The sequence below is a fragment of the Notolabrus celidotus genome, chromosome 3, assembly GCF_009762535.1.
Source record: "Notolabrus celidotus isolate fNotCel1 chromosome 3, fNotCel1.pri, whole genome shotgun sequence".
NCBI classification, from domain to species: Eukaryota; Metazoa; Chordata; class Actinopteri; order Labriformes; family Labridae; genus Notolabrus; species Notolabrus celidotus.
The window spans coordinates 30,001-46,173 of record NC_048274.1 but is presented as its reverse complement, the minus strand read 5'-3'; the positions used below and the strand labels follow the sequence as shown (position 1 = coordinate 46,173).

General features: G+C 44.1%; 1 protein-coding gene across 1 annotated transcript in view; it reads right to left on the bottom strand.

Annotated features, from left to right (window-relative positions):
- Window positions 1-1,059: 1,059 nt before the first annotated feature.
- Window positions 1,060-16,173, bottom strand: part of LOC117809635 (para-nitrobenzyl esterase-like) — an 18,318-nt gene continuing 3,204 nt past the window's right edge. The window contains exons 2-10 of the mRNA XM_034679079.1: window positions 15,438-15,708; window positions 14,878-15,298; window positions 11,620-11,727; window positions 11,169-11,365; window positions 4,313-4,509; window positions 4,175-4,233; window positions 3,900-4,067; window positions 2,698-2,925; window positions 1,060-2,029 (exon numbers count right to left, since the gene is read on the bottom strand). Of these exons, the coding sequence (XP_034534970.1) occupies window positions 1,887-2,029; window positions 2,698-2,925; window positions 3,900-4,067; window positions 4,175-4,233; window positions 4,313-4,509; window positions 11,169-11,365; window positions 11,620-11,727; window positions 14,878-15,298; window positions 15,438-15,701 (1,785 nt within the window). The 5' untranslated portion in view covers window positions 15,702-15,708 and the 3' untranslated portion in view covers window positions 1,060-1,886. The remainder of the gene's footprint in view (window positions 2,030-2,697; window positions 2,926-3,899; window positions 4,068-4,174; window positions 4,234-4,312; window positions 4,510-11,168; window positions 11,366-11,619; window positions 11,728-14,877; window positions 15,299-15,437; window positions 15,709-16,173) is intronic.

Here is a 16,173-nt window from a genome sequence, read left to right as displayed (position 1 = left end):
CATTGCTATGTTGTGATTTTAATTCTTATAAGCACAGCCAGAAGGAAGGAGTCAGACACGATGTCAAAATGATAACAGTACAAATAGCATTTTTACAAGAGAATAAACCATTCTTACATTTTGTTCTGTATGTCTACAGAGATGTGTTGTGTGTAGTTTGTTTAACCTTACATTTCCAGGTCATAAAACATATTTAACCATATTTTTTTAACAAATCCAGACAGTTTTTGATATATTCAACTGTTTAGAAAAAACATGTGACACCATATGTTAAGTGTAAGCTCCATATACAGAGGCTGCAGTCCTTGTTGCAGCGGCCTCTGGTTCGACTCCAAACCTCAACCGTTTGCTGCATGTCCCCCCCGCTCTGCTCCCCACATGTCCTGTCTCTCAGTAAAGGTAAAAATGTCTCCAAACCTGTGCAGATGAAGGAACTGAACCACCTCTTCATGCCCCTTTAAATGAACAGACTTCAGCCTTGACCTTTCACTTGTAAGAAGTGTAATATATTTAAGGTGAGGCGGTTCATGCAGGATCATTTAAGACATGTTCTGGGTTGTCCCCCCCAGGAATGCCATACTGTTGTCTTTTGTCTTGTTGCTACACTCACGCTGCAATTGTTCTCTGTGCAATAACCTAACTTATCCATGCTAAAGTAGGAAGTGTACATACACAAGCTGTTAACAAAATAATTTTCCCCCAATGGGGATCAATACAAGTATCCTACCTAATCTTTACCTCATGCAATTATTTTTTTTTAGACAACATTAAATAATAATAGTTTTTGATAGTATTGAAGAAATGTTGACTGGGGATTTGGTCGTCCTGAACATGCTCTCTGGGGAGCTAGACTCTTCTTGAAGACCCAGGTCCTTATTTGTAAGTATTATAAAGGGTGGTGTGTCGAATGTTTCCCAAAGAGATTTTAAATCTGCAAGAAAATGATCGTTACATACGTCTCAGGTTTTCAGATATCAGTGATTTAGTTTTGTCTGAAAGCTCACCTGAAGCAGAAAACAACATCACAGACTACTTTAAATAAAAATGAAACTGAAACGGTTCAAGTGGTTTCAATTTATTGAGTGTAAAAAGAGTGATTACATCAAAGCAGCCGCGGTAAAAAATCAAGCTGTTAACACAGCGTAAAGAATCAGAGCTTATGAGTGGTTCAAAAACAATCATGGTGGAGAGAGAGAGAGAGAGAGAGAGAGAGAGAGAGAGAGAGAGAGAGAGAGAGAGAGAGAGAGAGAGAGAGAGAGAGAGAGAGAGAGGTAGAGGTTTGTTATAAACATGTGAAAAAAGCTGATCTGATTCAACAACAAGAATAAAAAAGTATAACAGTTGAAGTGCCACGCCTCTTTCTAATGTCTCACAGCGGTCAAACTCCATCCCACCATTAAACATCTGAGACGTTCATACTGGAGGAGAGATGTTCCAGGGTTTTAAACATTGTGTCAAACTTGCAATAAGAAAAGGGCTTGAGTCTTAAGGCTTGTAAAGCCTGCGGTCCGTGTCGGCTCTACGCGTAGTTACATTTTGGAGGAGGTGCACGTCAGCTACGCCGTCGATTCGACGCAGAAGTATAAATCAGCCTTTAGACGTAGACGCCCTCCAGTGGACGTTAGAGTAAATGAGAGAGGCTATATTCAGACGTGGACGTTCTCCTTTCTTCATAACAGCAGATTTAAACTACAGAGAAATCAATCCACACTTCAAATATACTGAATGTTCAACTTTCACACGTACAGTGAGTCACGTGGATTTGAGCTGCAGGATTAAAGCTGGAGTGTTGAACCCGTGTTTGTCTGCCTGAGCAGTGATTTAAACCTTGATGCACACTGATGGAGTGTTCAGAGAAACGCGGTCCGTCCGTCTTCAGTGTGCCGTCAGTCCATCCAGGCGTAGTCGTACAGGCCGTTAGACTTCCACAGCTGACACCGAGCGTCCGAGTAGTTCTGGTGCACAGACAGGCTGTCCGTCAGGACAGCAATGGCTGATGGGTATTCTGGCCACTCGCTCTCCATCTTACCTGAAACACAGAGGAGGAGTGTCGTCAATCATTAGACGCAGCCACAGACGTGATATGAGGAGAAGACTCAAGAGACTTTCAGCTGAATTCTTCCTGAAGGCCAGCAGAGGGCGACGAGGAGCACAGTGTTTATGTGATTTATACCTTTACCTAAGTTAACAGGAGGAACTTTACCTCTGAACTACGTGCGTTTTGAATGGTGGACCCAGGGTCTAAATTTAGTTCAGGGGTAGATAATCTCCCCCTAAAAAGCCCCTGCTAGGGGCGCCTTGTATTGCTCATAATGATACCTGCCTGTCCGTCTGCTTCTATGGTGTCATCTGTGATGAATGGCATTCCTCTTTGTTTTACTGCCCTCTACTGGTCTGGTGGTGTAGTGCATTTACTTTTTTTTTCTCCATACGTCACTGGCCTGATTTACACAATCTACCCAGGACTTCAGCTCGCGGTTGAAATGCAGACAACAATGGGGGACCAGGAACCTTTGAGTTCTGGGTAAAGTAGTTCTGGGGGCTAAAAGACCCTGGGACTCTTGGTAGAAATGCACCTCTTGACAGCTTGAGACCGACAAACAGTAAGAAAAAACAATGCATGCCGTCATGGTGCCTACATCTTTCATTTCTAAAGTCTTCAGCTAACTCAAACAAGTTGACAGGAAGTGTCCTCACCTGTTTTGGCAAAGTTGACGAAGTGGCGTGTGATGAGATCCTGGAACTTCCTGTCTTCGTCAGAGAGAGGTTTCCCCAAAGCGTCCTCCAGCCCTCCAAAGAACGCCAAGATGTCCAGAGAGTGGAAGGAGAAGCGGCTGGGGAACGGCAGCAGGTCGCTGAACGAGGTCACGGGTCCTGACGGCGTGTACGTCACCACGTATCGATACACGGGGCTGTGGAGGGCCGCTATGAAACGAGAGTTTAGTGGCTGTACTGAAGAAAACATCAAACATCATCAGTGTTTTTATGTTGCTCTGCTGAGTTGTCTGGATATCTGAGTCACACTGTTTGTAAAACTTTCTCAATCACTCATAAAACTGAGAACACTTTGATTTGATCCTGATTGACCGGTAAATGATTTCTGCACAAGCTCTCAAACTCACTTATGCATCATCGTCCCAGACCGGTCGTTAGTCTGCAGCAGAGGAAAAACTGGCTGCATGAAAATAAAAGAATCCAACGAACCGTGGAGTAAAAAAAATTACCCAGGATGCCCTGCGGTTTCCTCTCTCTACAGCTAAATGTCAGTTGACTCAGAGCTGCACCGCTGAGCGAGTTTAACAGACCCCACAGGCACAAAAACCTGCATGAAGCACAAATACACCGCAGAGCAAACTCACAGAGGAGCGCCCACAGATCTCTCCTTCAGAATAAGATAACTGGTTATGTGCTCTGATGAGCTGATGAGCTGAAACACTGCAGGGAGGCAGAGGAGAGGAAGTGACAGCTTATCTGAGGACAATTTAGCTTCTTAATAATCTTCATAACTTAATATCTATATCCGTTCAGACACCTGTCTTCATATATACTATATATTAAAATAACATGTGAATAATGACCAGCGAGGGAGAGGAAATCTGGACTCAAACATCTGCCGGCTGCACTGGAAGCACAGAAATATGAAAAGCTGATTTATAGCTTCAACTACGGCATCTTAAAACAAGGTTGAATTCAATGTAAACATCACTTTTTACCACCTTGAGAAGATGCTATGCTGTCCTTAGTCTTATCTAAAACACTTCAGGGCATCTACTGTCAGAACAACTTATCAAACTAGAAGTTTGATCTTAAATTAAAAACTGTTACTTAGGGAGACGGGTGGATGAATTTAGGTGCAGCACATTTAAAAACGTCACAGTGTAAGTTGTTCACGGGTTTACCTGCAGCCCTCCAGGCCAGGTCGTTGTTGGGACAGGTGCTCCTGACGTCGGACACCATGGTGGTGTAAGCCCTCTCTGGACAGCGGTCTGTGGTGGGGCAGGGTTGGGAGCTTGGATATAGGTCCAACACGTCATTGGGAAGACTCTCAGAGAAGGTCTGAAGATTTTCTGTGTGCAGCAGAGAGGCGTGACTGCAGGTGACGTGTCATACTAGCCTAAAGTCCAAAGTCTAAAACCTGGTGTTGTGGATTTTAACAACCATCAGCAGCTCTTACCTCTCACAAACCAGTGGTAGTCCCCCCACGTCCACATGGTGATGTTCGGAGAGTGAGGACTGCAGAGAGGCACAGATCCCTGAGTAAAGTCTGACATGAACAGCTGACGGAGTTAAACCTGAACGAGCGAGCTCTCACCTGACGTCGGCTTCCTGCTCCGTCGTCCCGATCACAAAGGGGACGTCATTGTAGTCTCCTTTCTTCTCCCACACCTCGAAAGGGTTACCTTCCAGGACGTATCCGTCCGTCACGACGATCTGACCGGCGAAGATTCCTCTGACGGGGAGGTCTGATAGATCTATTGACCAGGACGGATACTCCTCCCACGGGACGGCCTGCGAGGGCAGAGCGGAGGAGATTCAAAGCTGGACTCAAAGCATCACTTACGGCTCAGTCAGGGACTTGAGAAGTGTCCACGTGCAAAAGTGAAGAGAGAGTCCCCCCTCCAGATATGTCTGCAAGATAAACACCATCATCTCAGGTCTTCAGTTTGCTGAAATAACAACATCATGATGCAGATTAGTCAAAAGTCAAAAGTCAAGCTTTGTCAGGTCTGTCCTCAAGAGGAGAAGAAAACTACGTCTACAATGTTTGTTTGTTGAATGGAGGTCTATGAAAGAGGATTAGAGACACTGATGTTTTTATTCCTCCCTCAGAATTCAGCGTTTGTGTGCGTTTGTGTGAAAACACAGGGCGACAGAGGATTAAAGGATGGGGATATGAAATCTATACACTAAGGGATGAGAGGTCTGTAAATATCAGAAACTGAATAAAACACAAAGATAAAAACTAAAGCGAGGAAATAAAACAGTAAACGAATAAAATTAAAATAATAAAACATAAAGAATAAAATCGGCCTTCTTACTGAGGATGAGTAAATATAAACTTTGATCTTCCTCAGCCCGGTGACTCGTTTGAACGTCGCCTCCTTGATAGAGTCGTTTCAGTTTATGTGTTGTGTCTAGACGGCTTCTGATGCCACGGGGACGGAAAGGCTTTAAAATAAATGTTTAATTTGTTTCTTCTTCTTCTTCTTCTTCTTCTTCTTCTTTAGAAAAGAGACGTGAGAAACAGGAGAGGGACAGGGCAGTAACTGGATGTTTCTAACCCTCTCTTTTTCATCTTACACTGGATGAGGTTTATTTCATGATGACATTAGTAAGAAACTTCCCAACATATCTATTTATTATTATTATAAATACTTAAAACCCTCCCTGTATTTATCCCCCATTCAAATATGGAGTCATTTAATGTGTCATTCTCTCCTAAAGCAGTTCTTATAGTTTGTTTAAGTCTACATTAATAAGAAATACTGCAGGTTGAATAATTAACATGGAGTGTAGAGAGAAATATGGCGCTACAAACTTCTCCTCTAAGTTTTAATCAGCTGACAAAGTGAATTTAAGATTCTTTTATTTCTCGTCCTCTTACTGATACTTTATTCACTTCTGAACTTCCTCCTTTTTGCTCAAGTTTTACTTCTTACATACGTATCCTTTCAGTAAAAGTTAAAGTAAAAGGACTAACTCCTAGCAGGGAAGCCAGGATTCACCTCCAACCTGAAGCACCTTTCCCTTCATGTCACTCCCCTCTCTGTTTTTCTGCTTCCTGCTCTATCCACTGTCCTATCCTCTCTAAATAAAGGAATAAAAGCCCCGAAATATTATCAATAAAGTCATGATAACCCTGAGTCTACTGTTACTTAGTAAAATCTGCATAACCTAGAATCCACATACAGCCTTTTGAGCTGGGTTTAGACGAGCTGCAACATTGTGTGCTGAAAAATGAAGCTTCTATGAAGTGCAATAAAACCTGCAGTACCTCTAGTGTCCACTTGAGGCTGTCTCCAGAAGTGAAAACATCCTGCACAGTTTCTCAGCCGGGTAAAAGACCAAGTTTAGGTCTCTAAAGCTTGTTTGTTTTCATGGTTAGTGTTCAGAGGTGATTTTTCTATAACTCACGGTCTGTTAAAATCAGACAACAGACACGGTTCAGTCACTGACCTTAAACTCTGGGTTGTTTGTGTTATTTTAAGTAGAACTTGGACAAACAACATGTCTTCATGTGTGATTTACGGCATCAAGTATCCATCCAAGAAGCAGGATCAAGCACTCTCCATATCAGGCCTGTTAGCTCTTACAGTGTTTATCATATTTGTCTATTTAATTGCAGACTAGTTCAAATGAATCAGGATAGTTGTTGCCTTTCTTCTGACCAACACCTAGCTCCTCTCTGGACTCTCTCTCTGGGTCACTTCTGGTTCCAGAAAACCAGCCAAATGCTGAACTCAGGGTTTCATGCACACAGTCGAGAAACTAACAAGAGACCTCATCGTGGCTATGCCCTTTATTTCTCCAGTCTATGGTCTGAACCTTGATTATTGCAGAGTCAGTCCCTTGTGTTATGTCATTACTCAAGACACATTTTTACAGGAAAGCTTTTATTGTGTGATTTTATATCATTTTAGCTCTGATTTTTTTATTTCATTCTACTTGCATGGCTTCATTTTGCTTTGCACTTCTTTTTGTTTTTATTACTCACTGTGAAGCACTTTGTTGCCTGTATTGAAAAGTGCTTTTATTAGTATTATCATTATGATATTTCTGGATGGGATTTGTTGTGATGGGACGTCTGAACGTGAACCCTTAAAAACTGAGCTGCAGTCTCCACCATTTCTCCGTCTTAAAATTCCTCCCTCTCTTTTTGTTGTTGCATGTTTGAGTTAAACGTTCCTTGCGTTAAAAAAAGGCAGATCCATCCATCCATCCATCCATCTTCTTCCGCTTATCCGGGTCCGGGTTTGGGGGAGCAGCAGCCCCAGCAGGGAAGCCCAGGCACTCCTCTCCCCGGGCCACCTTCACCAGCTCTTCTGGGAGGATACCGAGGCGCTCCCAGGCCAGCTGAGAGACATAGTCTCTCCAGCGTGTTCTGGGTCTCCCTTGTGGCCTCCTCCCAGTCAGACATGCCCGAAACACCTCCCCAGGGAGACGTCCGGGAGTCATCCTGACCAGATCCCCGAACCACCTCATCTGGCTCCTCTCAATCCAGAGGAGCAGCGGCTCCACTTTGAGTCTGAGCTCCTGACCCTCTCTCTAAGGCTGAGCCCAGACACCCTGCAGAGAAAGAACATTTCGGCTGCTTGTATTCACGATCTTGTTCTTTCGGTCACTACCCACAGCTCGTGATCACAGGTGAGGGCTGGAACGTAGATTGACCGGTAAATCAAGAGCTTTGCTTTCTGGCTCAGCTCTCTCTTCACCACGACAGACCGGTACAGCGCCCGCATCACTGCAGTGGCCGCCCCGATCCGTCTGTCAATCTCACACTCCCTCTTCCCCTCACTCGTGAACAAGACCCCGAGATACTTAAACTCCTCCATCTGAGTTAAAGACTCCTCTCTGAGTTAAAGACTCCATCTGAGTTAAAGACTCCTCTCCGACCCGGAGAGGGCAAGCCACCCTTTTCCGACTGAGCACCATGGCCTCAGACTTGGGGGCGCTGATCCTCATCCCCGCTGCTTCACACTCAGCTGCAAACCGTCCCAGTGCGAGCCGGAGGTCACTGCTCGATGAAGCCAATAGGACGACATCATCTGCAAAGAGCAGAGACGGAATCCCAAGGCCAGCGAACCGGACACCCTCCACCACTTGGCTGAGCCTAGAAATTCTGTCCATAAAAGTTCTGAACAGAACCGGTGACAAAGGGCAGCCCTGGCGGAGTCAAACCCCCAACTGAGAACAAATTCCACTTACTGCCGGCAATGCGAACCAGACTCTGGCTCTGACAAAAAGGCAGATCCTTTCTTAAAATGAAGTGATCTGGATATATTTTGATGCTCACAGAAACTCTGATGAAGGCTCATCTTACAGGAGAAACATGAGCTCGTGTAGGCGGATAGAGGAACTCAAAAAACAACAGGAAACAGCTTCAGCTGGAAGATGAAACCTCTCTCTTAGTTTGCACCGTGAAGCAGGAAAAATAAGTCCAGTGATCGACAAAATAATCTGAATAAAAAAAAGGAGCAAAATAACTCTGAGTGATCCTGAGAGTCGGCTGCAGAAATGTGACATTTTAAAAATGTAACAGCCGTGTAAAGTGTGAAGATTGCTGCACTTATAAAAGTTCACTTTTCATCCTTTTTACCATTAAACGTATTATTCACAGTTCATCCCGAGGCTCTGCAGAGACGTGTTGAACGGAGACTCTGTCTCCAATGTTTTCCCTTATTGCAGATTAATTTTTATGTATTAATCTCCACCGGCTCTCTGAGTGAAGCTGTGTGGAGTTATGACTGCAGACGTCAGCCAAAAGAATCTTTCCATTAGGTCTGGAGTCCACGCTCCTCATTACCTGTGACAGTAAAACTGAAACATTCAGGTGCTTTAATACCTGAGTGTGACATTTATATTTAAGCGGGAGGAAAGAACAAATTAGAAGAAGTATTAAAATGTCTCAGTTTATCGTAAAAAATGAGCTAAAAGTGAATATTTTATGAATGCATCAAATATTAAAGGACACATTAAAGAGAATAACTACTGTATGGGATTTTTTTTTTAAGCTGCTAAATTTCTTTAAACTGCACAGAAACGATCCTTCTGCAAAGATCTGAGTCTGAAGCTGCAGATGTGTTAAGAGGAACTCGAGACAATCTGAAGAAATGAAGACGAACTTCAGGAAATGTTAAACTTAAAACAAACTCCAGGAAAAACAAAACAAAAAGTTATGAGAAACTTAAGAGCTTGAGGAAAACGATGTAACTTATGGTCTGTTAAAATCAGACAACAGACACGGTTCAGTCACTGACCTTAAAGGTGACATATCACGCTTTTTTCATCAACATATATTGGTCTAAGAGGTCCCCAAAACATGTCTTTAAAGTTTATGCTCAAAAAAACACTTTGAAATCAGATTTTGGCATGCCTGAAAAGTCCTCTTCTTCAGTCCTCCTCAGAACAGTCTGTTTTCCCTCTGACCACGCCCCCTCAGGAAGTGGGTGTGGCCTCGGCTCTCCAGCACGTTGATCTAATGTTTACATGTTGGCTGAATATACACGACTGCTCAGAGATCGCGTTACTTCAACCCTCTGAATCTGATCCTGACGGAGAGGCGCCTGTAGCAGGACCTTTCTGAACCATTGGTCACAGATTTAGTGTTTCTTGTTGTTTTATTTGTCAGTATGTCGACGTGTGTCTTGGTACACAGCTACAGCTACAGCTACAGCTACAGCTACAGCTATGAACATGTAGCTATGTGGCTATGCTAACTAGCGCTAGCACTTATCAATGATAAATAAAAATCATCCACTAGATCTTCAAATCTGCAGACGTGGGGAGTAAAACCGACCTTTGTGTTTATTAAGACAGCCTACAACTAGCATGCCTCCCTCCTAAGCACCTTGTTAGCACACATTTGTGCAGGTAATGAAAAACGGAGGGGGGATTCTGTATTATTTTATACAGTCTATGGGCTGAACAAGCTCCGAGCTCTGACTCCGTGACAGACCGGATATTGTTGTTACGTAACAAAAACACTGAAGTCTGAAACGGCTCGTTTCACACACATTTACAGAAAGGTGGAGAAATCAGAACAGGGGCAGAATGGATTTTTTTCATTCTCGGGGGGTTTGTAGACATGCCAGGGACACATATTTCAGGTAAAACACCATTAAAAAGTCAATTTTGCATGATATGTCACCTTTAAACTCTGGGTTGTTTGTGTTATTTTAAGTAGAACTTGGACTAACAACATGTCTTCATGTGTGATTTACGGCATCAAGTATCCATCCAAGAAGCAGGATCAAGCACTCTCCATACAGTGTTTATCATATTTATCTATTTAATTGCAGACTAGTTCAAATGAGTCAGGATAGTTGTTGCCTTTCTTCTGACTAACACCTAGCTCCTCTCTGGACTCTCTCTCTCCACATGTGGGTCACTTCTGGTTCCAGAAAACCAGCCAAATGCTGAACTCAAGGTTTCATGAACACAGTTGAGAATCTAACGAGAGACCTCACCCTTTAAATCCTGAGATCTAATGTTTTGGGATTTTTGCTGCACTCTGGTTGAGAGAACTTTAGTAAGTAAGACCCATTTTCAAAGTCCACAAAATGTTTGTCCAAAGCAAGTTTTAAAACTGAGAAGTATTTAAAAAATGCACCATGTAATTAAATTTAGATAACTGTATGTTTTTAGAGGCATAATAGTGACTAGATTGTTTAATTTGTGGGCTGGAGAGCTAGATTAGACTAGACTAGATTAGACTAGATTAGACTAGACTAGATTAGACTAGACTAGATTAGACTAGACTAGACTAGACTAGACTAGACTAGATTAGACTAGACTAGACTAGACTAGACTAGATTAGACTAGACTACACTAGATTAGATTAGATTAGATTAGATTAGATTAGATTAGATTAGACTAGACTAGACTAGATCAGATTAGATTAGACTAGATTAGATTAGACTAGATTAGACTAGACTAGACTAGATTAGATTAGATTAGATTAGATTAGACTAGACTAGATTAGACTAGATTAGACTAGACTAGATTAGACTAGATTAGATTAGATTAGACTAGATTAGACTAGACTAGATTAGATTAGATTAGATTAGACTAGATTAGATTAGATTAGACTAGACTAGATTAGGTTAGATTAGACTAGATTAGACTAGACTAGATTAGATTAGACTAGATTAGACTAGACTAGATTAGACTAGATTAGACTAGACTAGACTAGATTAGATTAGATTAGACTAGACTAGATTAGATTAGATTAGATTAGATTAGATTAGATCAGATCAGATCAGATCAGATTAGACTAGACTAGACTAGATTAGATTAGATTAGATTAGAGAAACTTTATTGGCACATTTTGATGCAAAGTTGAGATAAGAGAAATGTTTAAAAGAGAGACTTGTAAGAAACAAGGCAAACACTCAGAAACTTCAGAGAAGCTTCGGAGAGATTCTAAAGAAGTCTGAGAAGTTCAGTACCTCCAGGATCCGTTTGATGGGCAGTCCTCTGAGGCAGGTCAGGTCTTTGCAGCCCGTCTTCCTCAGAAACACCAGGTTGTCGGACTCGGCCTGTTCCAGTGTGCTGTTCCTGACGTACGAGCCGCTCACGTCCACCGCCCCGTGGAAGAGACCCTTCGCCAGAGGTGACATCATGAGGACGCGGACTGACGTCCCACCTGCAGACGAATCAGGGCAAGCGTTTCATCGAGCACTGAGTCAGTAACGATACATGTTACGACAAACCTTCAGAGGGAGGAGTTCAGGAATAAATGATCCTGTAAGAGTCGTTAGATGCATTTTCAAACATAAGGGTGTTAAATATACTTTCAGTAAAGCATCAACAAATATCCAAACAGAGTGTAAGAAGAGTTTTGGTTGAAGTTTGTTAAAAGAAGCTAAACTAAGAGGTAGAGCTGACCCGCCCTCATACCTGCGCTCTGTCCAAGAATGGTGACTTTCCCAGGATCTCCTCCAAACACGTGGATGTTCCTCTGGACCCACTTCAGAGCTGCGATCTGGTCCATGAAGCCATAGTTCCCTGTAGCAAAAAGAGAAGGGGGGGGGGGCTTGATTATCAACCTGAACCTGCTTTTACGTGACCTTGTTCCCGGTGTCCCACTTCCACGGTCAGAAACAGAACCAGCTCCTGGCAGCGTGGACTAAATTTAACTCTTTTCAAGCCGAGGGAGCGAGGAAGTGGGCCGTGCAATCAGGAGGATTCAGAATTAGAAAAGAGGCTCCGGGATCACGAAGAGGACTCGCGCGCCTCGTGTCGTCACGCCACCGTGTCATGCAGGCTCTCTGATATAACAGGTCATCACACGTCAAGGGCGCAGGGCGAGGCGTTTCATCGTTATGTAACACTAATTACACAGCCTGACTCACAACACGCTAATTCAAGTCCAACAGAGAGTGAGGATCCAAACATGATCCCGGAGGAGAGGCTCAGGAATCAGCTCCTGTGATCCATCCTGCATTAACGTTCATTAAGAATTCACTTCTTGATGGAGAGGTAGAGACTTCTCTGCAATCAATCAGACCGGGAGCACAATGCAAACACTATAAATATTTAAATCTTCTGCTTAATGGGTAAAGAGCTTGTAAGAAAGAACTCCAGTGCACATTATGAGTCCTTTCAAACTCTGATAGAAAACATTATAAGACTTCGAAGGCTGCAAAACAACGAAACACTTCCTCAAACTTTTTTAACCAGCATGTGAAAAACTGCAGAATCATTTCACTGCTCTTAATTTAAGTCTCATTGTATCAGGATAAAAGCTGCTCTCTGACCTCTGCTGGCACCAAATCCACACCGTATTAAAGGTAAGGTAATTAGTGACTTTTCAGAGGCTCACTCTTTGAGCCTCTAACAAACAGTTTGTGGTCTAGAATCAGGACGTAGTGTCGCCGGTAGCACGAAGAATTGTGCATCATTTATCCTCGCTATCTGCTCGATCTCAAAGTCAAGTCCACAAAGATCGTTCATTAATGATATTCAAGAGCAAAAACACCCATAACGTTTTGCAGCTCAGTGCAGCTTGCTCTTGTTTCGTGTCTGAATGTGGAGATGAGCTGTTAGCATCAGTCAAATTCCATCAGATCCGGGTCCGGTCCGTCTCCGATCCGTCACAGCACCCGATCTGATAGGTTTCTATTCTAGTCAATGGCTACGTTTACATGAGACTTTTAATTCCTCTTTAATTCAGAATAAAAATTAAATCCTCTTTAAAAGGATTTAAAATGACCTTGTGAACACCTAATTCTGAATGAAAATGACCATTCTGAATTAAACTTAAAGGTGACATATTCTGCTCTTTTTCATCAACATATATTGGTCTAAGAGGTCCCCAAAACATGTCTTTAAAGTTTATTGCTCATAAAAACTCTTTGAAATCAGATTCTGGTCTGCCTGTAAACCCCTCTTTTTCAGCCCTGCTCAGAACAGGCTGTTTTCTGTGTCTGTGCCTTTAAATGGGAATGAGCTCTCTGACCACGCCCCCTCAGGAAGTGGGTGTGGCCTCCTCGGCTGTCCAGCACGTTGATCTAATGTTTACATGTTGGCTGAATATACACGGCTGCTCACAGACCCGCGTTACTTCAACCCTCTGAATCTGATCCAGAATCTGATCCTGACGGAGAGGCGCCTGCAGCAGGACCTTTCTGAACCATTGGTCACAGATTTAGTGTTTCTTGTTGTTTTATTTGTCAGTATGTAGATGTGTGTCTTGGTACACAGCTACGAACATGTAGCTATGTGGCTATGCTAACTAGCGCTAGCACTTATCCATGATAAATAAAAATCATCCACTAGATCTTCAAATCTGCAGACGTGGGGAGTCAAAGCGACCTTTGTGTTTATTAAGACAGCCTACAACTAGCATGCCTCCCTCCTAAGCTCCTTGTTAGCACACATGTGTGCAGGGAATGAAAAACAGAGGAGGGGTTGAGTTGTATTTTATACAGTCTATGGGCTGAACAAGCTCCGAGCTCTGACTTCCTGTTACAGACCGGATGGCGTTGTGACGTATGAAAAACACTGAAAACTGAAACGGCTGGTTTCAGCACACATTTACAGAAAGGTGGAGAAATCAGAACAGGGGCAGAATGGATTCTTTTACTTTTCAGGGGGTTTGTAGACAGGGACACAGATTTCAGGGAGAGAACCATTAAAAAGTCCATTTTGCATGATATGTCACCTTTAAATCTGAAGTAAGTGTCTGCTTTATTCTGATTTTAAATCTGAATTGAATAATTCCTCGATCATGTATACGTTCATTCCGCTTTAAATTCATTTCGCTCGTTCTGAGCATGCTCGTTCCATTGTCCTGTCGCGATGACGCACATATTCCAGGATGGCCGCCCGAAGCAAGCGTTGGACTCAAGCCGAGACTATTAATTTAATAGGAGCCTTTGAAGAAATGGATATCATGAAAACAGTTGATGGACAGAAGCATCAAAATTTGGACCTTTTTAAAGCTGTAGCGTTCAAGTTAATCGAGGGACTTGTCAGCCCCTGTCCAATCAGAACCCTTCCCAACCCCCAGACCTTAAGAGGAATTGAATAAAGACGATAAACGTGTTTTCCATGTAAACCTCAATTCGGAATTACTATTTCTGTGTAAATGCGAAGGAGAACATCATGTAACCTTGGCCAAAGTGTTAACTTCCACTGGATCCGCTCCGTTGCGATCCGGCTGCGTCTATGATCCGGAGGGCTCCGGATCAGATACACAAGGCTTCTAGTTTTGCCGGATGCCGGAGCACGACGCATCAATCTCAACAGAGCAGATGGAGCGGGACAGGAAGTCAGGTTTCACCAAAACAAAATGGAAACATCCGGTTAATTTTCAGAATAAAACACTCTGTGTTATCACCAGATCGTATTTCACTTAACTACAACAACAAACCAAAGTCATGATGAGCGGAGCCAGGCCTGGAGTCAACAGGTCAGAGGTTTTCAGAGGACCAGAAAGACAACATGGATGAGGAGAGGAGGAGGAGGAGAATCCTTGATTCAGTGATTACTGCGGGGAAACCTCGGTCACATGACTCCAGCGGATCAGAGACGGGCCGAACACTGATCTGGTGGAAGTCTGGTGATGTTACTCCCTGCTGCCTGAATAGGAGGAGCTCCAGAGCCTATAAAAGACACAACTCCACCTCAAACTTTGACCGTGTTCAGACTGACCTGAGTTATTCTTTGGAGAACCTTCTCTCAGGAGCTCCAGCGCCAGGAACCCGAAGGCGTTGAGTCTGTAGTTGAAGCTGACGTAAACTATCCCGGTGTCTGCGGAGAGCTTCTCTGTGGGCGAGTATCCCTGCTCTCCTCCACTGAGCATCATCAGGTATCCTCCGTGAATCCACACCACGACGGGCAGCTTGGCCTCCGGCTGCAGCGAGGGCGTCCACACGTTGATGAAGAGACAGTCCTCCTGACCCATCTCCTTCCCCGTGCTCGTCATAGGTCTTGCCTGAGCGCACGAGCTGCCGAATTCCCCCGCGTCTGCCAGCTCGCTCCTGCACTCTGGATCAGCTGGCGGGGCCCAACGCAGGTCACCGACGGGCGGAGCAGCGTAGCGCATTCCTTTGAAGGAGTACGCTCCATCTTTCTGCAAGAGAGGGATTCAAAAGTTAAATACGTCTGGAGGAGAAGAAATACTAAATCCTGCTGTGGAAACAATTATTCCAATTCACTGGATTTCAATTTGAACTACTTTGCCCTCGTGGTGATCTGCTCTCCAAACTCACGTGTCTTCCTCGAAACTCTCCGCAGTCCGTGGTCACCTGTGCGAGGCCAGGCGGCAGCGTCTGCGCGACGTCGCCCAGGTAGTTGGCGAGCGAGAGCAGACCGAGCACGCCGAGGCAGATGATGAAGATGCCGCGTCTGGAGAGCACCAGCAGAGGGCTGATGTAGTGTCTGTGACGCACAAACTGCGGCTCCTCCTCCCCCTCCTCCTGGACCAGGTGGCGGTACTCGGTCCTCTCCGGGACCTCGAACGCGTCCTCATTCATCTTCACTCTGAGACACAGACAGCAGACAACACTGAGCACGGGCTCTCAGACGTCTATAACACAAATAAGAGACATCTCCTCACAGACTCAGACCTTAGCACTCATTTGGCTTCACAGGACCACAAACTTTATTTTGGTGCAGATTTTGCAGACCAATTGTCACAGTTATCACCTGCCACATCTGCTCAGCCTCTCAGCCCACTACATTTCCACTCCCCTTCGTTTACCTGAACCACACTCTCCTCATTAAGCCAACACAAATCACCTGTTTCTCATTACCTGCTGCCAGTATTTAAGTCCCGGTCTCAGCCCACTCAGTGCCAGATTGTTCTCTCTGCAAATGCAAGACTCTCCAGCACTTATCCTCGGATCTCCTGGTTTCGACCCTGCCTGTCCCCGACCTTCCTTCCTCGTTTCTGCCCTGGTAAACTACCTCAGCCTTCTGTCCCCGACCAAGAGATTTGCCTGCTCC